Source organism: Battus philenor, unplaced genomic scaffold (genome assembly GCF_028537555.1).
Source record: "Battus philenor isolate CCGP_79_NKW_IND1 unplaced genomic scaffold, ilBatPhil1.0.hap1 SCAF_8, whole genome shotgun sequence".
Classification (NCBI taxonomy): Eukaryota; Metazoa; Arthropoda; class Insecta; order Lepidoptera; family Papilionidae; genus Battus; species Battus philenor.
Genome location: NW_027181748.1, coordinates 2,992,163 through 3,017,194, shown reverse-complemented (window position 1 = coordinate 3,017,194; position 25,032 = coordinate 2,992,163). Strand labels below are relative to the sequence as shown.

Genomic DNA, 25,032 nt, shown 5'->3' with positions numbered 1-25,032 from the left:
AACACTGATGGGCTTTTCGGTCCGAAATCTTTGATCCAAAAAGCAATGTCGATGTATAATATGTAAATAAAAGTGAATATATATTATTTCATTATTATCATATGTAGAAATCCATATCATATCCAGGGAAAGTGGAACTTGACATATAATATAAATAATTATTTCTTTGGTGATCCTGACTTTTCATAAAAGGTTGTTCGACTTGAAGACGTATATACTAGGGAGCACCTTTCATATATTACTTAGTCCATTTTATGTCAAAAATAAATCTAAGTAGTTACACTAATTGACTTGGTTTAAGATATTTCCTTCTAAAAAGGAGTAGGTAGACCAGTTTAATAATAGAAGCAAATAAAAATTTTGTGAACCTAAGATGTGTTTTCATTGATTTATCAAATCTATGTTTATATAAAATATACACTTTTATAATAGGATTCGTGATGACGTTACCAAAAGATTCCATTGACAGATTTAAAAAACGATTTAAACACATTTTTATTACAATTACTATTAATACAATAATTACAATTTAACACATTTTTGTGTTATGGGTTACTACACTGTAAATGATTTCATAAGAGATTTGGAAAGTTTTGGGAATAATGTATTCGCCCCCGTGCTATTTCAATGTTAATATGTACATGTTATTTTATGAAAATGAAAGCAAAATCATATGATGTGTATATATATATCTACATATGACAGCTTTTTGATCTTCTATTGGTTTAGTAAGTGAACATTTCCACTGTAGTGGGTACGTAAAGTATATATATATATATATATATATATATATATATATATATATATATAAGTATATAAATATTAGAATATAAGTATTCACATACGTATACACACGCCCACACATATATATGTATAATATACATATGTACGTGGATTAAAGATAAAACTGTTTTTAAATATTTACATACTTATAATTTTATAAACGAACCTAATCTGTCTTTTTTGTTTTCTGGACTTCTAACCGTCAAGTCAAAGTAATATCACGAGAAATATATATATATATATATATATATATATATATATATATATATAAATATATACACACACATATAGGGTTGCTAAGGCATTGAACTTCCAAACACCTTATAGATCCAGCTTGACGTCAATAACAAATGTAATCTTGCGAGACTATACATCGAGTATATTGGAGTATTTTTGGAGGTAATTAATTATAAATGGAGAGAGTAAGAAATGATATGACGCAATTATACCTTGCATTATACCTGGGCACAGGCTGGCTGGCGTGTGTTCGTAATGTGATTATCAGATTCAGGTCAGGGATGCCCTGTGCGCAAGCTGCACAGTATTATGGTAATACCAAGGAATATTTATTACGTCATATCTCTAATATATAATTGTAGGGTTCATATGTCTTTTAGGAACCATATTTATTTATTCCAAGGTCCTTCACAGTAAGTTCGTATGTAACAAAATATAAATATTAATATATTAACCATACCAATTGCGACGTGCACATCTTTATAAATTCATAAATTTACGAATACATATGTAAAGGAAGAAAAAACTAAATAGAGAAAAGTGTATTATATTGACCATTGTCACAGAGTGTGTATGTTTAGTGTGTGTGCGTGTACGTGTGTTATATATTTGATTACTTATTCCTTTATGTGTAGTATATAGAATACAGTACATATAATGCAGTATATATTCTATATAACTTAAGGGTTGTACATAAAAAAAGGTTTTACATACTTTTAATTACTTTTTTTCTCCTTCCTAAAATCCATTTCATACATCCATTCTTATTATTACTTGGAATCGCTTTACTAATCACTTGTGTATATCAAGAGAAGAATAATAATTATGGTAATTATAATTTAGAACACAGGCCTGTATGACCTTGTAATGTTAAAAGCAGTATAATTAAATATCATATAAATCACGTGTTTATTTACTGGAAGTAATCAAGTGTTTTATTTATTCGAAGAACTTTAAATTTATTCAAAAATTTATATGGAAAATTCATAAAAAACATCTAAATTTAGAAGAGTTTATCTCAAGCGAAAAAGACCTCGCGAACGCAGTACAATGCGGTGAAAATATTCTTTGCTTAACCAAGGGCGGTAAAAAGAGGCTGCTACTCGTAGATACTACAGATAAAAAACGAGACGTTGTCAATGATAATAAAAAAAACTAAGAACTAATTCCCACTATCTAAGAAGGGAAAGTTCAATTCAATATTTTTTCACTTCTACATATTTTTTTATTCTCCTTCTTCCATCACAATATTAATCATACATTCTTCTTTTGTTTCTATTTTTCTTCACAATATCTCGTATTCTAAGGCTTACTAGTATACTATACAAACTGTACGTCTTCTATACATCACCTTTCTCGCTTCTCCTTTGCTCTTGAAATATTACAGTAGGTTTTTTTAATATCAAAGAATAATTTAATTCTTGTCTATCGTTATGTAATAGGAGGCTATTTGTCAATCTATTACATTCTAATAATACTTTTATAATTTCTTAGTTGTAATATATACATGACCGTTACTGCTTTGTGTTATTTCTCTCTTTTATAACCTATACGACCTCTTTGCTCAATTTTAGGAACGAAGGGCGATGTTTTTCGACGCCTACCAAGGAGACGGTATTTTTACCTCACTACTCTCTTCTATTTCGGTCTCTAACTGCATTGTTTATCTTCCGAATGCGGAGCAGCGAGAACTCCTAGTTAATAGTTATATTATTAAAAAGAAAAATGTTTCGATTCATAAAACTTGTTGGAAGAAAACCCGCCCGTTGCGTAAAGCAAATATGCGTGGGCCGTCGAGTTATGAAGATTTACTTATATAAATAAGTATTATATATGTAAGCTAATAATTTAATTTATTGTCTCGAAGATGACATGCAAGTGATGCAATCGATTTTAGCATTGCAATGTCGTATATACGTAGGCGTGTTTTAATCACATTTAAAATAAAAATTAAATTAATATTTCCTTATGTAAATGAGGTCGTATGTTATAACTGCACTCAATCACTACAAGTCTACGCGCTTTGGCTACAAGCGCTACGAGTGCTACGAGCGTATCGATATTAACTCAAAAATTTAAAATGTCATTACGAAATACACGCGGGCTGTATGAAATATTGTTATATCAATAGATTAATTAACTTGCGATCAATATATCTATGTTATCTTTAAATTTGTATATTTAATTCATATTATTTGAAAACTTTAAAATAAATTTCATAATTAGAAATAGAGTCTTCAAAATTCGCATCAGTACCTATTACAATTAATTACTCTTTATTATCTGTCAATGAAGACTTTGTACTACCAGAAGTAATTCGACTGTTGCCTTCCGATAGAAAAAATAAGATTTTGTACAACGCTTTGAAGGATTTTGCACACAAATAACCTATACATTCACCCCTTCATAGATTTTACACCTATAAACAATTACCCTGTACGTATATTTGTATATTTTTATAAAAAAAATATTTATTTAAGTAAACATTCGTACTAAGTTATGGTTTATTGGTGTTCCATTGATATTATTTCTAATAAAATTATTATATATTTTTTAATCATTTATGGAGTGAAGAAATAAATTAGTCTTTAAGGAAAGTAAATAAAAGTTTCTATAATTTTTGAGGCTGCATAAAGTTAGTTATTGTTTTGTGGGCCAACGGTGTTACAATACGCTCCGGTATGAATCTGGATACAATCTACTATATATCTATATTACTATCAACCAATTAATTTAAAATGATTTTCAAATTAAAACTAGTTTAATTATATTACAATGTAAAGATTTTTTTAAATGATGACGAAGCTTTAGGATACATGTGAAATGATCGGGAAAAAAAACCGATTGCGTTTGTACTTTTCCTCAGAACATAACGCTTTTTGAACTCTGGTAGATTGATGTTGTGGGATGGAATCATATGAAAGGTCAATTAGATTCTAGTTTCTACCGAATTGGCACTATCGCGACGTACACGACCTATTCATATATACTAATAATTATACCCGCCATTCCGACCGCGTAGGATTTAACAAAAATATATTTTTTTTCTTCTCTTGCGCTTCTCGCATCCAGAGGCTTCCCGCGATCCTGACCTTGTAATTCGTTTTGGTGCATTTTTGTAAATATAATATATATCGTGTTTTATTATTACACTAATTTAATATTACAGGTTATTTATCATTTTTTCTGTTTAAACATTTTAGAAGTGTTATTTTATATATCCTTAAACTAAAATATTCTTCGTCGAGAATTTATAATAGTTTAAATTATGACGTAAGTATTATATTTCAAGAGGTTCACACTACGATTTTCAAAGATTATAGTATACTAGCTGACCCGGCCACGCGTTGCTGTGAAAATTTAAAAAGTGGAAATAATTGAATTATACGGTATTTCGTTCACTACAAAATAAATTTAATTAATTTTATAGCGTCAACAACACGTGGTAATTATGCTGTTAAAATGTAGCTTATATGACACGTTCGTAGATTTACCATAGCAGCGCCATCTATTGATTACTTACTCAACCCAGTCGAAAGGTATCGACATCTGTTAGAATCATTTGGAGTTAAGAGATAATTGTGACTGTCAAATAATAACAGACAATAATAAGCAATAAATTAAAATTGCGACTATAATTTGAGATTTAAACTATCCTATCACTCAAGTTAGATCGAACTGCACATGGTGTGCGAATTTTATTATAATCGGTTAAGTGGTTTAGAAGTCCATTGAGTATAAACATTGTGACACGAGATTTATATTAAGATATAACCTTTTATAATTTAACATGGTAAAGTAAAAAAGCAAAGAAGAATCCGTTAAAAAAAGGGGTCAAGTCAACCAGCGTGGGTAATGTACTCCCACCATGAGGTGTGTGGTAGCTTCGCCGGTGTATTTCTAGAAGCTTTAGTCTTAACACTCTGGGACAGAGTGGCCAATTTAGACCAGCTTCGCCAGACTGGTTTACCTCATGGCTGCTGACCCCGGGAGGCGCTACTCGTCGCTGCTATATATTCGAAGTCACGCGGAAACTTTGATAGCGCGATTTAGAGCTCCAAATCTCTGTCTACCCACAGAAAAAAAAATTATTATATAATATTATGGCTTCCTACTACCCTCAACTATGACGACCTATGTACGCTTTTTCATGATTATTTGATTTGCAGTTATCATAATTTAGTAAAATGTATGAAGCTCATAACTCAAAACTTTACTTATGATTGCTATATATATTCATATATATATATAATGTGCTTTATACAACTTTTTTCTAAACTTTATACAATATATAACATTTTTGAGTGATACATTTTTGTACACATTATTTGGCGTACGATTTTCTTGAATTATATATCGTAAAATTTTTTAAATTGAAGTAGCCTAAGTTATTCCTTATTACATAACCTACTTGCCTTATAACTACCGTTAAAATCGATCTAGCTATATCAGCCATGAGCCGCAACAAAACAGACAGATGAAAAATCAAATTTTTTTAAAAAAAAGTGTAAATTTAACATATGTGCTGTATATATGTTCATATGCCTGGAGTAAGAATAGGTAATTATAATATTACATACTGACAATTTCAATTTAATTTATATGTACAGGTTAATATTAATAATTCAAATGTGACATTATAAGGATATCGGTAAGGTGTATTATATATCTCAGTACATTAAATCCTGAAGCAGATGCTGTTTTAAATGGCAACAAATATACTCTATATTTGTTTTTGGAGACAATTCTCTATGATCGATATAACAATAGCTTAGTGTTACGGTGAAATAAGTTGTAGAAGGTTATTTTTTAAAAAGATAAACAAGTTATAACTTCCAAGATTTAATGAATCGTCTTTTAACAGGTGTTGTTTAAATTGACCCCCAGATGTCTTGAACCGAAATTGAACAATTAGGATTTTGATAGCAAACCAGATTATCTTATAAAGCTCCAGGATCGAGCGGTGACGTGACTTCGCCCACTCGATAATTATCCTCTTTGAGGCAATCGCGCATCGCGACGTCCTCGAACGAGACCCTTGATCAAAATAAATTGACGGCTTCATAAAGTCGGTTAACAAACCTTCATTTAAATGCTCTTTGCTTTTTTAAACAATTTCAATCACAATAATACACTATAACATTATTAAATTATATTGTATAGGATTGCCCACAATAAAAGTTAACACTATAATTAACAATACAAAATAATTAAAACATGAACATATATTCTTTTTATTAAACAAAAATTATATTATATAATATATTAAAATTATATTATATACTACTTTATAATTTTTAATATTGTCAGATAGTATCAGTAGATGTTCCTCTGATCAGAAAACATTCCTTTAAACAATACTGAAGGTTTTTATAAACGCGTCTGAAAGTTTAAGCTACCGGAACCACCATTTCTTTACGAAGATTTTGATTTAATTAAGTGTTTTCGAAAAGTAAATAAAAACTCTGTTCTTTATAGACATCTTAGACCACACGTTCTTTAATTCAAATCTAAAATGACTATATTACTATATTACTAAAGGTACATTATTTTATAAATCTTATTATAGCATTCGAGAGATATTTATCGTAATGTATGGAACTTGGTTTGTTGACTCAATTACATGATTGATATTATAATCTATAATGTCTAGTTTCTGGCCGGCTCTTCTCGACAGATCTGCGTTCCGAATCAGTGGTAGGTTATTACTGAAAATGTTAAAGTAATTGATGATCTAAAAGCTCATGTAAATGTCTACTTGAATAAATATATTATGAATTTTAATTTTTTTTGGAATTTCGTTATATCGCCTTGTAAAAATCACAAGCCAACGTATTTGGACTACGAGATTTCTTGAGGATATCTTGCACGACGCTGGTATTAGGTATATGACTAGTGGACCCGTTCGTGTTGAAGCCAAGTCATAAAACTCTTGGAACTTTAGTTGCAAGAAATTATTTAAAGAACCAAAAGTCTATTTTATTATAGCCCATCTTGTCTCCCGTTGAACTCAGAAAATTTTAATATTATTGTAACTTTGTATATTTTATTCATACTTCCTTCAAATTTTATTTTTTTTAACCTGTGAAATATAATATCATTATGATTTATGATCATTCATTTCTACTTGTGTAAGTCATGAAAAGAATGAGAAAAGAACTTAATTCGATAGAAATTAGAATCGGCTTGAAATCCCTTCTAATGGCATTTTACAACTTAAATCTAGGAGAGTTACAAACCAAGCCATTATCTTAAAAGAACCCACAATAAACTCCACAAATCTACTTAATAGTATCAAAAGCAATTGAACTTTTGTTTTGTGAACTTTTTGGTTCATTATGTGACCATAGAGGCATTATAAGAGAGTCGATTTTTTTCTTTTATTACAATATTACAATATCAACAAAAGATTACTAGTGTCAAAACGGGTAATGACCTTTAAGAACTAGGGTAAACGTCCTAAGGCATAGACATACAGGATGATTTATTATACGAGATGTATATATGTATAGAGGCTTTAAAAGTGTAAATATATAATACATTGGCTGTCAATTGTTGTATCGTACACTCTATCTAAAAGTCAATAGTTTCTTTGTACTATCTTAAATGATGAGTCTATCGCATTCCAATAAAAATATGTTACTTAACGTTAATGTTTAAATGGTTATCCAAAGATTGTCTTGTAGATATAGCCCCGAACGATTAGTCCGCTTCTTGTATCTCTATAGGAATTGTAACTTTTTTTAGCTATTATCTATGGTGTACAATAAAGTGTAACTAACTAAATAAATAAATGTAACATATTTCAGAGCGATCACTTTAGATTGTGATCGAAGGATAGGTTCAAAGGTTTAATACATCTATTTCAATATGCTATCGTCGTTGTCGAAACGTACAGTGAACTAAGGACTAGGGTGTAATGTCCTTTGGCATACATCGACACATTGACATTAAAGTAAAACGAAAAGAGTACATAGTGAAGCAGAGTTCGTTGTCTCCAGTCAAGTTTAGTCGACGACCTCTGACACAGTTTCGGCGCTTCCTATAATAACAACCCTCGCCGTCAATGGACATGTGTAAAGTTCGATGACCCCGGGTAATGGTTCTCATGCAATTATCAATCGATCTACAGCCTACAGCTGCAATTTTATTTTATATTCCAGCGTACGCCTAATGTTATCATTGCATTTTATAGTCTGAAGATATATCTATATTCATAATGATTGGAATAGGTGTAAAAGCTTTGAGGGGGGGCAAAAATATAGTTTATTATCTGTCAATTACTATACGATACACCCCATTCAATAATTAATGATTTCAGAAATAATTATTAACTTAATGGTTAAAAAGCGTTTTCGTTCAGAGTACTAAATATTAAAATTAATTATTGTTTATCTGTCTCTGTAGACATTGTACTATATCAAGTTATTGGCCAGTCGCATTCCACATACAAATAGGTTGAAAGTACAAAAATTTCTATTGCGAAAGAAATTCCTCAAAATAACTTATAGTAAGAGCAAAAACGAAGATAAACATAGGTATCACATGTCATTTTACTCACATATGATTTAATTGGCTTTGTGGACAGTTCAGGAAATTTGCGATAGAATTTTATAATAAACTATTAATTTATTCTTTTACTTTATTTTCCAATTTTGATCATTTACAATGTTTAGAAAAAAATCGTGACAAGAAAGCCAAAACTGCCCGATTTGTATAAACTTTGGTTACCGCCCGAGTACGTTGGGAAGAGAAATGATAAAGTGAGGTGGAAGAAGGTTGTATTCACATATGTACAAAGAGTATTTACAATTTACTTCACGGTAACACAAAACTATATTCGAATGTTTTGGCTTTTACAGCTTCATCAGACTCAGGACTCGCGGATCCGAAATTCGCGAGCTAATAAACTAAAAAAAAATCTACATCAGATGCGTCACCTGACGTATTGTATTAGCTAATTGTTACCTAGTCGGTTTTGGGAGAAAAGTGTGATCCTTTCCTCCGAAGACTTTTTATCTGAATAGACATCGGAGCTGGTGGAGGACTGGTTGGAGTCACCGGAGTAACACAACAGCAGCGACCTCTTCACTGATAGCGTTCGAATTCAAATCGGCGTTTAATTTGAATTCTAAGACCTTAGAATGACTTTACATAAAAGTAATGTGGTCGTAGTGGCCAGCATTATAGAGCGAAAGCTACAAACTATAATTAAACCGAGGTCCCTCATAATGGCATCACTTATCTCTTTTTTGTACGTTTACCTCTTTTGCTCAAGTTACTCGTCGAATTTTAGCCATATTAATAAGTTCATCTTCGAATCCCCTCGTCTCACCCTCCCTGATCGCTAATCATTGACTCCAGATATACAATATCCTTTACGTACTCCATCCTTGGGAACGCTGCGAGCTGTGAGATCTACTTCAACTTAAAGCTTCACATAACTGCCAAAAAGGAACCAATTGAAATTTTCATGGAAAAATGTCTTCATTTAGAACTACAATATAAGATAAGGTTTGTAAAATTACTGCGAAGAATTATGTCTTTTAATTATTGTAAAAGGAATAATAAAAATTAAAAACAGCCTGTTTATAAAAAGAATTAAAAAAATTGCTCTTTATCTGTGAACTTTTCGCCATCAAACGACTCGTGTCCAGAAAAGGAACATTTTGATAAGGATGTAGACATTATATTGAATTAAAATTGAAACGAATTTTTAATAACGGCTGAAAATACTCAAGGAGGAATTAAAGCGGGATTATTGACCTCAAAATCCAAGAAGTGCATATTTATAAGTGTCGTCACTGACCGAACTAAAGCAACTACAATGTTAAAATAATGTACATAAAGGTTTTGAAATAAAATTAAAGTGCATTTAATCTTCCTACGTTTAAAATTGAAACTGTTTATTTCGTAGACATCTTAAGAAATTAATTCAAATTTTGCTTTATAGTAAACCTAAATTGAAAAACTGAAAGGTAAAATAGTTGATTGCTATGAGTTATATTGAAATAAAGAATACAATATTTATTATATTTACATTAAATATCTGTACTCGGGATTTTTTTAAGAGATCTAGGAATAAGGAGATCCGTAGACGAACGACACGAACAGAAATAGCTCAGCAAACTGGCAAGTTGTAATGGCAATAGGCAGGCCAATTAGCACGCAGAAGATGTAGCGGCTGGGATTTAATGTTCTAGAGTGAAGACTACAGACCAGCAAGCCCAGAATAGTACATTCATCCATTAGTTATATGGTCAAGGTCTTATGAATACGCTCTGATGGAAAACCTATGTCCAGAAGTTAACGTCCTGCTTTTGAAATGATGATGAGATGACTATAAGTAATAAAACTTTACTAAAATTTCATTTTTAATATGGAATGGAAATTTCAGATTACATTATAAGAACTGTAGTTTTCGAAAGTGTAAATTGCTAAACACTTGTACTATTATAAACAAGGTCGAACTACTTACGCAGTCCCCTGAAATACGAAACGAGGTCAATTGTTAATAATCAACTCGTTCAACGACACGAAAAGTCCCAAAAAGATCGCAACGACCTCATACGACCAATATTCATTTGCTGACGACCTTACAATGTTATAACCTTTGAATGTATAAAGCAATTAAGGTTAAAATCAAACACGTGTGGTTCTAGACAGCGAAAAATAAAGTTTGTCTTCGCTTCCATAGAGCGACTGATGTATCCGCGAAAGCGTTGCTATGGTGACCGATGCAAAACAGAGTTGTCATACATCCAAATTTCCCCGACTGTCCGGACAAAGCGTCACATTATATAGACCCGGAAAATTATGTTATCTTGGCCATCCTTTGTTTTTGTGAATCATATGCGCCGTTGAAAGTCACAGACGTACCTATGTTAGCTACCGCGTGGAAACTTTTTAGAAGAAACATGGATTTCGGATTCGGCGATTTCCTATACCCAAACGTGGGTGGATTGCGGCCGTACTTTGAAAGGGATCCTTTTATAGGGTGCGTAGTTGTTACAGCGCTGGATATTTTATTATAATTCGAAATTAGTCAGTATAGATTATTTATTTATTAAAACCTAGGTAGATACGGGCCTCAATAAATCACAGTGATATTATACAATGTTTTAGCACTAATATATGCTAATATAATAGCCAATTTGTATAGTTATCCAAATTTACATTAAAAGCAATGTCAACAAAAATAAATAAAAGTTTGTTAAGCAAAATGGTACATACATGCCTATGTTACAGGTAAATGTCAAAAAATCGCAGTAAAATTTAATTTGAATTAATAGTAACAATTATATGAATTCAAATCAATTAAAATCATCATATTTAACTAATTTATTTATAAATTTTCTGTAATAAATACTGTATTATGTTATATACATATATACATCAAATATATATATACATCAAAACTATGTAAAATTTGTATAAAATATCTTTTCAGTTACCTTTTGGACAAAGTCGGTTAGATTGACTCTACGACTCCTTCATGTTTTCTATTCGTTAACTTTTTATTTCTGTCCTAAATAGGTAATAAACAAAGTAGAAAGGGCGGTCTTATCGCACTGTCCTAGCTTTCTTGTTTCACGCACGGATACACTAAACGTACACATAAAGACACTTTTCACACATATTCATACATACACATAGTTTTTATTTTGTAGTGTGATTTGTTATAATTATGTTGCCTTTATTTACTTACTTTATATTGTCGTCAATAAATAAAAAATAAATCATACGTGATAAGAATAAAAAATTCGACATGGTTACTAAATAAAATAAATTACATAAATAAATAACATATTAGTCGTCGTCGTTTCAGCCTTTAGACGCTTATTGGGGGGTATAGAACTTCCCCAAAGATATCTATAGAGGGTTATATTACAATCGCCATAATTGGCAGGTGGGTTGGCGATTGTAGTGTGGTATTGTGGTACGCAGAGGACACTGCTGCCCATCCTTTGATAACTTGTTTGTTAGCAGTGGTAACCCTATATAATTAAAACGCAAACTGTGAATTATATATGCGACCTACGATCGTATGTCTGTCTCATATCACAGGGCTAGCCCTGCTCCTTCTCTCCATACATATTACTCTCCATATTTATTTTAACCCTGAAATGCATAATGATGAAAACTTGCAACATAACACTTAAACGTAAAATAAGTACTACACTTAAAAGTATATGCATAGTGCTGTACATCTGCAACATAAGGTTTTTCAATGAAGAAAGTATTAAAAATATTATATATCTTTTTTTATTTTTCCGTGCGTTGTAGTGTACGTATATACTGCTAGATATATTTTTTTATCGTATAAATAAAACTCATGCATTTAAGGGTTAATATACAATATATTGCAGTTAATAATATTGCTTTTAAAAAATATTTTTCGTTCTTTAAACATTTGTTACTGTGTTTTCATACCGACATGAATAATTTTGTACCTAATAAAGAAAACATTATTATTTCTAGTCCGTCGTCAAGTTTTCACCAAATGGCGAGGATGATGGACCGGATGATGAGTGAGAGTCTCCAGCCGTTTGGATTCGCGCGGGTGACCGCACGCAGGCACGGCGACGACAAGGCCCAGGAGCCGAGGGACGGCCTCCACAGCGGGAGGAACACTGCGCGAAGGGACAGGAACAGAGCCGACACTCATGCAAGCACGGGAACTCGCCATCCCCCCACTCAAGGTGATGTTCGTTATCATAATTTGTTCTGTAAGACATCATAGACCTCAATCAAAGACAGGACCGTTTGGATGCAGGCTGCTTTCAGATCGAAGATTTTAAAAAGATATTAATTATTATCATTTTGACTGTATTACGCCCACTGCCCAAGCCTCAGCCAGAGACTTTACAACATGTTGGAAGCATTTGATTGAATCAGGCGTTACTTCGTGGAAGTCCATCCTAAGTAAGAAAAGGACCAATATTTAGCCACTTCCGCACATGCAGTGGTAGTCGTGCAATGAAATGCACCGCCCGCCAGCCCGGTGATAAATGCGCATGCGAGTCTCGAGATGCAGAGTCTCTCTCTCTGTGTTTGGCACTAATCGGTGTAACATAGCTTCTGAAGATGCCTCGTGGAGGGGTGAAACACGTGTTGAGTGATTTGGTGGTGGCGGTTGTGTGATTCGCATTGTTTGCCGCATGCGCATTTATCAGCGGGCTGGCGGGCGGTGCATTTCATTGCACGATTACCACTGCATGTGCGGAAGTGGCTAAATATTGGTCCTTTTCTTACTTATGTTGGAAGCAGCCTACATTGAGACCGAGTGATATCGAGATAATATTTATCATTATTGTGTCAGCTATACGATGTCCACTGCTAGATATTTGCCTCAGAGATTTCTAATAGAACCAGTTGAAAGAGACTTGAATCCAGACCGTGTGATATAAAGGTCATATTAATAGCATCGAATTAATTTTGATACACGAGCACGCCACTTGAGTGGGTAGATATTTGAGATTAAACCACTCTCAGATCAATTCGGACGTCTCACTATCGAGGTTTGCAATGATACATGTGCAACAGACGATGTATCTCTTGAGAATTTCCTTATTGCATTTACAATATACACAGATTTATACGCTGTTGCAGTTTAAGAGTATTTATAAGAAGTTTGTGATCACATAATCATTTTTATGTCGTGAAAGTCGTCTTCGTCATCGTCGTTTAAGTCTATATACGCCCGCTGCAAGAGATAGGCCTTCTCCAAAGATATCTATGGGGGGATATACAATCGCCACGCTTAGCAGGTGAGTTGGCGATTGCATTGTGGTATTATGGTACGCAGAGGACGCTGTTGCCCATACTCTGAAAACTTGTTTCTAAGCAGTGTCAATCAAATATAATTAATGCACAAAGTGTGAATTATAAAAGATTGTATATCGGGAATCGAACAAGCGATTTAACATCGCAATTCTCTGTCCTCTACCGCACTAAGACTACTGCGTCACTTGGTACCTACTGAGATAGTTTTAAAGGACCAACCTAAAAATAATGAATAAAAATTATGACAACAATCATGTAATATGATTATTATTTCCATTTCATTTTACCGCCGGGCAAACCCTGCTATGGAACTAAGTATTTGTTAGAATGGATCGCGTAAAATGTAACAGTGACTAAGAAGATAAATAAAGTATTTTTCATTATCTATAATCAAACATTGCAAAATAAATTGTGATAAATACTTTACAGATATTTAAAATTTAAGTACTATTAAAATAATAAGAGTGGAATTGCATTGTGAATTTCTTTTATAGCATTTTTGTAGTGGTTTGTAATAGTTTAACTATATAAATAAAATTTAAATAATTTGAAACCTAGAGCGAATCTTAAATCGGCTACTTAAGTATTTAGTCAGTAATTTAGGCGTCGAATGTTATATTACTATATCCTTGTAAAGTACAGTAAATATTGCACATACCTTTGGATAGAGACAATCTGCTAATTTCGGCTTCGTAGAGCGTTATCTCTGTCGCACGAAATACAACGACTGACAAAACTTCACATAAGTAGTGTGAGACAGAGATAGTGCTCTAGGAAGCCGAAATTAGCAGATTGGCTCTTTTCAAATGTCGATGTGCAATGTTTGTCGCCGGGTACTTTATATATTAGCATACATATATACAATGTTTAAAAGTTTTATGCGGAATCACATATTTGATAAGCAATAAGCTAAAATTTTATCCAGATTTTTATATACATGCATAAAAAGCTGTTTATTATTTAGCTTATATAATTTATATTGTTGTAAATTACCTAAAATCATTTTTCAATACAGTCGTTAGACCGACTCAAGCGACGTCGTTCCAAGAGTCACCGATGGATCAGGCGAAGCAGACCGACCCCACAACTGAGAAATGGGCCGGGACACTTCGCAAGCGCGACCCGGAAATTCAACCCACTCTACCCACGATCATATCCCGGAAGACTTCCACTACTTCCTCAGTCGGCAGCGGTAGGAAATGTCGATCGGTTGAGAGAATTCCCAGGGTAAAGAGGCAGCTGGCTCCTATAAAACCTATCCGCAAGTCAGACGAGAGCCACGGCGATGTAACCATCCTGGAGAAAGACGAAAAGGTCTTTGATACAACAGGCTATGAATTGCATTTAGTTGAGACGCTGGAAAGAGATATTCTGCAGAAGAATCCGGACGTACGCTGGAAGGATGTCATCGGCTTAGACGACGCGAAGGCAGTATTGCAAGAAGCTATGGTGTTGCCACTGGTTATGCCTAATTATTTTAAGGTGAGTCAATTCGTAGAGCTTTAAACTACTTAATTTGTATTCTTATAACTTATTCCCTTTTTACCTTAGCCACGATATAATTTAAGAACGACTTTACCTATTTTATTCATCTTTTTTTAAATTAAAAAAATTTAGTATCTATGGTAACTTTACGCATTTGATTTAAATTGTGGTTTAATAGCTGCATCAGTATTTATCCATCAAAACATTTATTTATTTCACTTTTTATCGATAAGCACAGTAATATTTTTTTTATTGGAATGTGATAGACTAATTACTAGTGGCAGTACAGTTTGTGGGAACAGCTAGGCATTTATATATTTTGATAATAGGTTGAAGCTTGCAGTTATATTTGTTATTAAGAAGATTTTTATTTATGGTACTTGTAGATCTGATCTTTGGATCCATGGTCTGTATCACAAAAAATTTAACCCATTAAAATTCCAGAATTTTAGGTGTAGAGTGCACCACATGACTGTACCATACAGAACGCTAGTTCGGAATGTTTCTACTTCTTCTTTTCAGTTGAAAAACGCCCACTGTAATGCTTAGGCCTCGCTAAAAGATTGACACGATGACTGCTCTTGCGCTGCCCACAAACAGTGACTTCCTGCAACCTTAAATATGTCGATCCGCCTAGAGAGAGGCTTTTCCTCGCCGCATCACTCGTGAATCTTTCGGCTCCAATGGCCATCGGCTACCAAGAATACATGTATTGATAGAACTCCATGCCTATTTATATATCTGCATGAATAATACAATAAAAGGTTCCCACGATCTGGAACAACTCTACCTCTAATGTTCTCTGATTGCTATACGTTTTTTCCTCTTTGTAATGTCGGGCCGTTTTGCATAACCGGTGCAAATGTTAAACAGCTTTCTTAACTCCTTAATAATTATCGAACCCGTTACGACTGAGCTGATTGCTTTTTAATTTTAATGTCGCTTGAATGCCACGATCGTCACAGTGTAAGCTTGCGTGACATTTGAAATAAAGCATTGTTTTTTATATTTCATATCGAGCGGTGATATGAGTAAATCGATATTTTAAATTTACGAGTTTAATTATCGATTAGTTCTTTTTAAATTAATGTATATATTATATATTATAACTTTAATTGTTATTAGTGTATAACAATATTTTATGTTGTATCGTTTTCAAATTTTGAATTTTTTTTACGTGTGTTCGTTTTTGAAAAACGAACTCACTATTTTATCTTATATGACATACTGCTCTGGGGTGTGGGGAACATGAATTTTTGTATTGCAGAATGTATTCATGTTATTTACAATTTACGTCGTGGTGACTTTAAGATTGTTTTTTATAAATTAAAATATTATTTTGTTTTAATATGTAAATAAAAATGAATTGTATGCCCACAATAACATAACTGTGACAGAGGTAAAAACAAATTCTGTGTACCCAAGACTTGAGTTCGGGATATCAAATCTATATATAGGCAATGTATACACTTTAACAATAAAATCATAAATAATGTTCAGAAAGTTTTCCTTTGCTAGATTACGAATAATTGTCCAAAATCGTTCGTATTCTATGGGTTACAACACAGTTAATGATTTCATTTATAGCACTTTTTAGGAAGAATGTGTTCGCCTCTAGTCAATTTCAATGTTTATTAAACACAATTCCATTATTTAAAAAAGTTCCGTTGAGTTTTTTTGCCTATCCTTCTTAGTTCTGTGGCATTTTATCCGAAACAGCGATAAATTTAACTTGACGAAACAAAAGATTTAATCCATCATAGGTGGAATAATGAATTTTTGAATTTAAACTTTAAAACGTGAAGCATTTATACAAAAAAATTTAAATATGTATATAGTTATTATTAATTAAAAAAAACTACAGGTGATATAAACAATTAATTTCGATGCACGCCACTTGAGTGCGTAGATAAATTTGAGAATAAACCGCTCTTATATCAATCCGTACGTTCTTATTGAAGTTTGCAGTGATGTGCAACAGACGAAGTATCTTATGAGAACTTCCTTATTGCATTAAATACACCAATTTGTTACACCAAAAGAGAGTGATTATATTTGTAACATATTATAGTTTATTAAAAAAGGTTTAGTGTCTATACCTATTTACAATCACTCAGTATAGAGTGATAACTCTGATGTATATCATATTAATTTAATTTTTCTAAAAGAATGCGACAGGTAAATATTTTTTTATAAGTCTACAGGCAAAGCTTGTAAATAAAATATTTGGATAAGTTATACCATACACCAATACCTCACTTTGTGTCGTGGTTACGTTCCAAATAAACACGACGCAATTTGAAACGCCGAAAAGTGAATTAAGAATTTCTATAGCAAACCATGTAAAGATCAAAGATAGGTTCCAGGGTTACGAAAATACTACTTTTTAAAAAGAAAATTGAACAAAGTAAACATTTAAATAACAAAAATAATATAACTCTGCCAATAAATAAATTGGAAAAATATTTACCTTTTTTGTAATCAGAAACAACGCGTTAAATTCTGTATAAACTTATTATTCTATTTAAAAAAAAAGCACAACACACTATGTAATTGAAACTGAACTCCATAACCAACAAAACAAAGTGAAAATAAAACTGTATTCAAATTGCGTTGATTTTTAGTTAGAAAAGGAATCCCCGAGTTTTGATGGCATGGCGCAGTTAGAAACAAAAGTGTTGCCATCTTTTAGAAAATTTAAAAAAAATTAAAGCCTCGAACATATAACAACGCAACCTCGAAAATCTAAGGACGCACAGTGAAAATTCGTACTAATTAAGAAGCGACGAATTTCGAAAAACACGCAAAACGAAATGACGCAAAGCGAGTTATTGGTGTATTTTATTTGACGGCAAATGAGAAAATAGGATAAATATATAATACATCAATAATTCTTTATACCTTACTAATGTGATTAACTAATAATAATAGTTAAATAACATTTGCGTTTATTATGTCGTTTTTCGTACGCACCGCACTGCGGCCACGTGGTAGATGCGTCGTACCTTTTTCATGAAAAGTGTCCCGTGTGCCCAAAAAGAAAATTTATTTCCACGTCCAGGGCATCCGTCGTCCGTGGAAGGGTGTGCTGTTGACGGGGCCGCCGGGCACGGGCAAGACGCTGCTGGCGCGAGCCGTGGCCACAGAGTGCCGGACCACGTTCTTCAACGTTTCCTCCGCCACGCTCACCTCCAAGTACCGCGGCGATTCCGAAAAACTTGTTCGCTTGCTCTTCGATATGGTCTGTTATCACTTTAAATCACACTAATCATAATATATTTTATATATTTTCTTTTAATTGTACTACGGTACGAGTGTCTCATTAATTTAGACTTTTGAAAATAAATCTTTGGACATATATACTCATATCTAATGTATAAGGTTAGTAAGTACTTATTATTCTTAAACTATTTATATATTTATAGTAACGAGAACGATATATATCATAAATACCTTCTGAAACATTGTGTTTAAATGAAGATAATGAGTTATAATCAATGTCTAAACTATTTAAAATATTCTAATAACAGCTCTTTATAACTAAACACACGAGGTATATATGGGAGATTGCCTTTAAAAATTACTGCGATATCGATGGACTTGTTAACTTGTTGATATTAACAACACGTTAGCCATTAACAGCACGTTAAAAATACCTGTAAATCAACAAAATACTTGTACTCTTCTCAACTACGTCGGAGTTTGAAGGAATCTTTAAATTAGAAGCTTAAAGATATTAATGTTTTACTCCAGGCTTCATTCTACGCGCCCAGCACCATCTTCATAGACGAGGTGGACTCCCTGTGCGCTGTCCGCGGTGCCGACTCCGAGCACGAGGCCTCGCGTCGCTTCAAGGCGGAGCTGTTAATACAGATGGACGGGCTCGCCGCTGTTTTGTATGTTTACTATTTAATGGAATCAGGCGTTACCTCGCGGAAGTCCATACTAAGTAAGAAGAGGACCAATATTTAGCCACTTCCGCACATGCAGTGGTAGTCGTGCAATAAAGTGCACCGCCCGCCAGCCCGCTGATAAATGCGTATGCGGCAAACAATGCGAATAACACAACCGCCACCGTCAAATTACTCAATACGTGTTTCACCTCTCCACGGGGCATCTTCAGGAGTTATGTTACACCGATTAGTGCCATTTGACTCTGTTTTGGCTTGACTTTATTGCACGACTACCACTGCATGCGCGGAAGTGGCTAAATATTGGTCCTTTTCTTAATTGTTATTACGTTTTTTTATATAATTACGTTTTAATAACTCACGTTTGAAGACGTATTCTGAAAGTCTTTCATCTATGTATGTTGCCGGTGATAATGCTGTCATTTGGCTTTATATAGACTCAAGGTCACTCAGAGAGTGATGGAGATGGTTATGCTCGGTGCTTCGCTGTTAGATCGAATCAGAAATATTGAGATCTGCAGATGAAACAAGGTCGATGTAGCTCCAAAAATTGCTTGTCTATAGTGGCACTGGGGGGGGAGGGGAGGCATGTTACCCTTGGAAGCAACTGCCGTTGGGACTAAAAGGTTTTCCCCACTATGTGGAACGATGACATAGTTAAATTCATCGTTGCGATCGTTGGGCTACGCTTATTTATTCTTCACAGTGAAAAACTTTAGGCTATCACTACGTTGAAAGATGAAGTTATATTAAATTAAAATACTAGAAAGATTTGTTAATATTTTTTATTATACACGCTATAAAATATCTACATAATTGATTAGTAGTAAAGAAAAAAGTATAATGCGTAGTCTTATCACATAAGGCAATTTCTTCCAGACAACTATACTATGAAAACACTACAGAGATAAATTACGGGTTTTTAACATGTACATATAGACAAAACATACATACATATACATACACGTATATATAGCGTATGTACTCTTAATAAATTCGATATAATATATAGTTATAAATACAATAGTCAATAAAAAACTTCAAACTGACTTGAATCCCACTTGCTTTAAAAATAAAAAAGAACATAATTATTAATACAACATTCAATAGAAACATGAAACTGACTTGGATCGCATTTGATTTAGTAATAAAAAAAGAAACAGAAAGAAAAGAAATCGAATTAAAGGATAAACAATCATTGGTCTAGTAAATATTTCTTAACCATATTGTTAAAAATAGGTAGTGACTTAGCAAGTTATACACTCAGCGGTAACTTATTCCACGATCGAACGAACTGTGTGGAAAACGATTTGGCCACAGACGAAGAAGAATGCGCCGGCATTTTAATTTGAGATTCTCTGATGATCTTCAATACCTCTTTGTTTATTGTAAAAAAATTGAAATATTGACTATAAGAGGGAGTGAGCGGATTAAAAAGAATATTATAGAGTAGATAATGGATGTATGCATTCCGTCGAAGCCTTATGGGTAACCAATTGAACTTAACGCAAAATCTGGAAACATAATATTTTCGGATTCCGAATATGAAATGAATTCAAAAGTTTTGATATTAAAAGTCAGCCATTGTCACTTTATATCCTGATTTTGGCATGAAAATTATGGTCACCTGATATATTTAAATATAATTATGTAATTACAACATAAGTAATTTTAGGTCTAAGTTCTGGTTACATAAATGAACTATTATGTAATAGATTATAATAAGTGAAATAGAACAAACAAGATGAGATTGTCTAGTGGTTTAGAACCGCAACATAGGATTCGATTACTGAATTGTATAACATAGTGCTTACTTACGATGGAACAGAATTATTTATAAAATCCAGCATATTCTTAAATCAAAAATCAATTAAAAAATTACAAAAACTTTGCTGCCGTAAGACGTATACCATTTAACATAAACCGCCCCGATAGATTCCCGATAGGCTCGAAGCATTCAGCACCTAACGTCTTATTACTTTAACAACGTTGTTAGTTCACATTATCTACCGAGCATGGTTCTCTAGAGTTCTTTGAGTGACTGTGCTTGCTAATGAAGCCCACAGTAACGAAAAAAAATTAAAATATAGTTAACCTTCAGCAATAACAAACTAATTAAATTTAAACAGTACCGTACCCGGCGATAATTATTGAAAATCGATTTTTAGAAAGAGACAATCGGCTAATTTCGGCTTCGTAGAGTATTATCTCTCTCCCACACTACCTATGTGACGTTTTGTCTGTCGTTGTATTTCGTGCGACAGAGATAACGCTCTACGAAGCCGAAATTAACCAATTGTTTCTTTACAAAGGTACAATATTTATCGCCGGGTACTGTACACGTTTTCACTTGTTAAATAATTTAAATTGTTAAACAATCGGTAGAAGTCATTTTATAACTGATAACAAGCTAATAATATTGAATACAGAAACTGTAAAATAAAACTATAAAATAAGCTGTTACGATATAACGTGTTTTAATAAGTTTAGGAGAGAATAAACTCTCTTGAGAAACAATTTATGAAGTAGATATTATAACGGTGCATAGTTTATTTTTGTATTAGAGGGACTGGAAAGTAATGTCGTTTCTGCGCAATTCGATACTTGATTGTCATTTGGTAGTTTATTATGTACTTGGAAGATGATGTATACTAGATGGCAAAAGGTTGTTAATTACGTACTTTAGTTATATGTATTTGTTAATTAGAAATAAAAACTTGTTAAAAATGTAGTCGTGTGAATGTAACTTAAGAAAGCGACATTACTTTCCTGTCCTCGTAATATATAAAATATGATAAATTGTTCTCTCTTCTCATGACGCGCATAAGTGGTAATTGTTAATGATCATATATGCGAATGGACTGAACGTATTGATTATGTATATGATTTAAGTTTCTATTTGTAAGTACAATAAGAACTCTTTCGTCGAACATTCGAAAATTCTTTTTCTAAATATAAACACTGCGAAATTTCCTTACAATCAAAACCATTATGAAAGAAAGAGACAAACTATAGCGTTTATTTTTCTGATTATTATTTTAGTAATCAAGATAAGGTGATAATGGTACTGGCAGCCACTAACCATCCGTGGGACATCGACGAAGCCTTCAGGAGACGCTTCGAGAAAAGAATATACGTTGGTCTACCTGATGGTTAGTTATTTCATTCATTTCTTTAAGCAACTTGCTGTTGCGTGCTTGTGACCGAGACTCAGTACCGAGAGCGCAGATGAACTGAACAATGTGATACCTCATTTATTTATTAATAACCTAATGTTGTAATACTTAATACCTTAAATCTTTTAGAAAATTAGTTATGTGTAAACGTATCTTTAAAATTATTCACACTCTTTTACAACTAGTATAATCATCTGTCCCTTTTTTTCTTATAATAGTAGAAAGAGATCGAACTCTGAACTAAGTTAGATTTAGGGTCAAGCACCTTCCGCTTTCTGCTCTCTCAAGACTATGGCATCTATAAACACTAATAAAGTAAGATTGTAAATCCGAATCGAAAAAACAAATTGCATCTTGTGTAAAATGTTCAGGGAATTTATTATAGTCTGAATAAAATGTTACAGAAATAACAAGAACTAAACTGCTAAAGTTGTGCCTGCACGAAGTATCGCTTACGGAAGACGTGGACTTCAACCAGCTGTCTGTGAAGCTGGACGGGTACAGCGGCTCCGACATTTGCAACATTTGCAGGTTGGATTCCCCCCACTCTATTCTTTCTCGCCAGGATCCTCTCAATAGAATAAATATTTCGAACCTGGCAATATCTACTCGTATATATAAATTCTTTTATTCAAGTAGGCATTTATACGCTCTTCTGAATCTATTACTTTAATATCATACGTAATAAGGTACCATGGGCTTGGAATGTTGATCTGCTGAGAGCTGGCCAGAAACACAACAGTAGCTCTTTTTAAAAAAAAAACTTTTTTTTGTTTTGTAAATGACTCAACAAAACAAGTTCCAATTTCGATTAACTAAAAACTCTTTAATTCTTTAATATAAGGTTCATGTAATAATATACTTTTAGTTTTAGATTTAAAACTGAGGACATTGTGGGTAACCTTCATGATATTATACTCGAAGGTGTAACTATATCACTCTGTCAAAAGAAGCATTCGTAAAAGGATTCCATATGGAACAATCATGCGGTTTACTTTAGACAATTCTTTTATTTCGTATTAAAGAAAGAACTCTGGAAGTTGGCTTCTTAAAAAGTATTTTTTCTCTACGACCAAGAAGTTTTTTTTAAAGTTCTAAGCTTCGATGACTTCGTTGAAGCTTCTGTAAGGATTGTCATTGAAAAATAAACGTAAATAAACCATAATCTTTGCATTTTACGGACAGAGACGCAGCTATGATGACAATGCGTCGGAAGATCGCGGGGAAAACCCCGGATCAAATCCGGCGGCTGAAGCAGTCGGAACTCGAGGCGCCCGTGTCTAAGGAAGATTTGAACGCGGCGGTTGAAAAGACACGTCGCACCGTCAGCTCTTCTGACGTGGAGCGTTATACATCATGGATCCAGCGCCACGGATGCTCCTAGCGCCGAACTAAAGCGCTTCGAGCGCTGCTCAGGAAACTGAGGCACTGCTAGAATCGCTATAAATCGTCGATCATGACGTAATCTCGTATCGAATGAACAATCTGTATAGATAGTTACAGTTGAATTTGAACTCGTGTTTAAAAATTATTTAAATTATATGCTAGTGAATGTTGTCATTAATAATAAAATTATTTATTTTTCATAAGATATATATTTATTAATATAGGATCACCAACGTGTATACATATCCGAATTATACAGGGTGATTTGTTATAGTAAAATCTTTAAATGGGTGAACGAATAACATTTGCCGTCGATATGTGGTACACCGTATCCAAAAATCAATGGTCTCAAAAATGATAACGTATAACTAATCATCCTGTATATTGACCGGAATCACGCTGAAGGTACAGCTATTCTGGTTGAATCTTATTCGTGTATATTTATTATTGAAGCAGCTGTTAACTCCAGATTTATGTAGCTTTTTTTCGTAAAATAACTTCAATACAATATAATACTTCAATATAATATCTTATAATCTATTTATGGTTCAAGTAGGTAGGATTTTGATTAGATTTTAGACATTACGGAAGAACTGGTCGGTAGATCTGATGTTATTGCTTTGAGAATTCAGATTGTGAAGGGTTTATGTTGATATACATGCATATATAAAAATATTAGTTTTTCTATATATTTATTTTCATGGCCTAGTTTGAAGAAAAAGATTATTCATATAAATTTTTAAATTAAAAATTAGATGCATATAACATTTATTCATGTACATCATCTCATGAACTATTATTATAATTGAATTGTAAATAAAATTTTGCGGTTAAAATATAGATTTTACAAGCATTCAATATTTAAGCTGCGTTTCCACTAGAGATGTGTGTAGATGCAGCCTAAAGGTTGGTTTTCATCATGTTAGTAATATATTCACGAAAATAATACTACCTTTTGCTCAGCATATTAAAATTGTCAAACGTATGTAAAGAATAAATATATTGCATTTTATGAATTGCTTTACTCTATTTAGTGATCTATGTATTTTTTAATTTATTTAGTGCGTTATTTCTGGTTTATTATCCACTTCATCATGATATTTCCGATGGACCTATTTTAAACATTACGTATAAATTATTATTTAATCTTTGAAATAGTAATTTGTCAAATTTTTAATACGTAACAACAGTCATAACTAAGGTTCGAGTTTAGTTATGTTTCTGTTGACGTATGGATGACATTTTGTTAATGTTTGTTTAAAATGTTA

At 32.8% G+C, this 25,032-nt stretch overlaps 1 protein-coding gene across 1 annotated transcript in view; it reads left to right on the top strand.

Moving 5' to 3' along the window:
• Positions 1 to 24,004, top strand: part of LOC137931652 (katanin p60 ATPase-containing subunit A1-like) — a 33,027-nt gene extending 9,023 nt beyond the window's left edge. The window contains exons 3-9 of the mRNA XM_068775125.1: positions 12,502 to 12,722; positions 14,822 to 15,288; positions 18,353 to 18,532; positions 19,045 to 19,187; positions 22,245 to 22,354; positions 22,783 to 22,909; positions 23,564 to 24,004. Coding sequence (XP_068631226.1) covers positions 12,502 to 12,722; positions 14,822 to 15,288; positions 18,353 to 18,532; positions 19,045 to 19,187; positions 22,245 to 22,354; positions 22,783 to 22,909; positions 23,564 to 23,762 — 1,447 coding nt within the window. The 3' untranslated portion in view covers positions 23,763 to 24,004. The remainder of the gene's footprint in view (positions 1 to 12,501; positions 12,723 to 14,821; positions 15,289 to 18,352; positions 18,533 to 19,044; positions 19,188 to 22,244; positions 22,355 to 22,782; positions 22,910 to 23,563) is intronic.
• Positions 24,005 to 25,032: the final 1,028 nt, after the last annotated feature.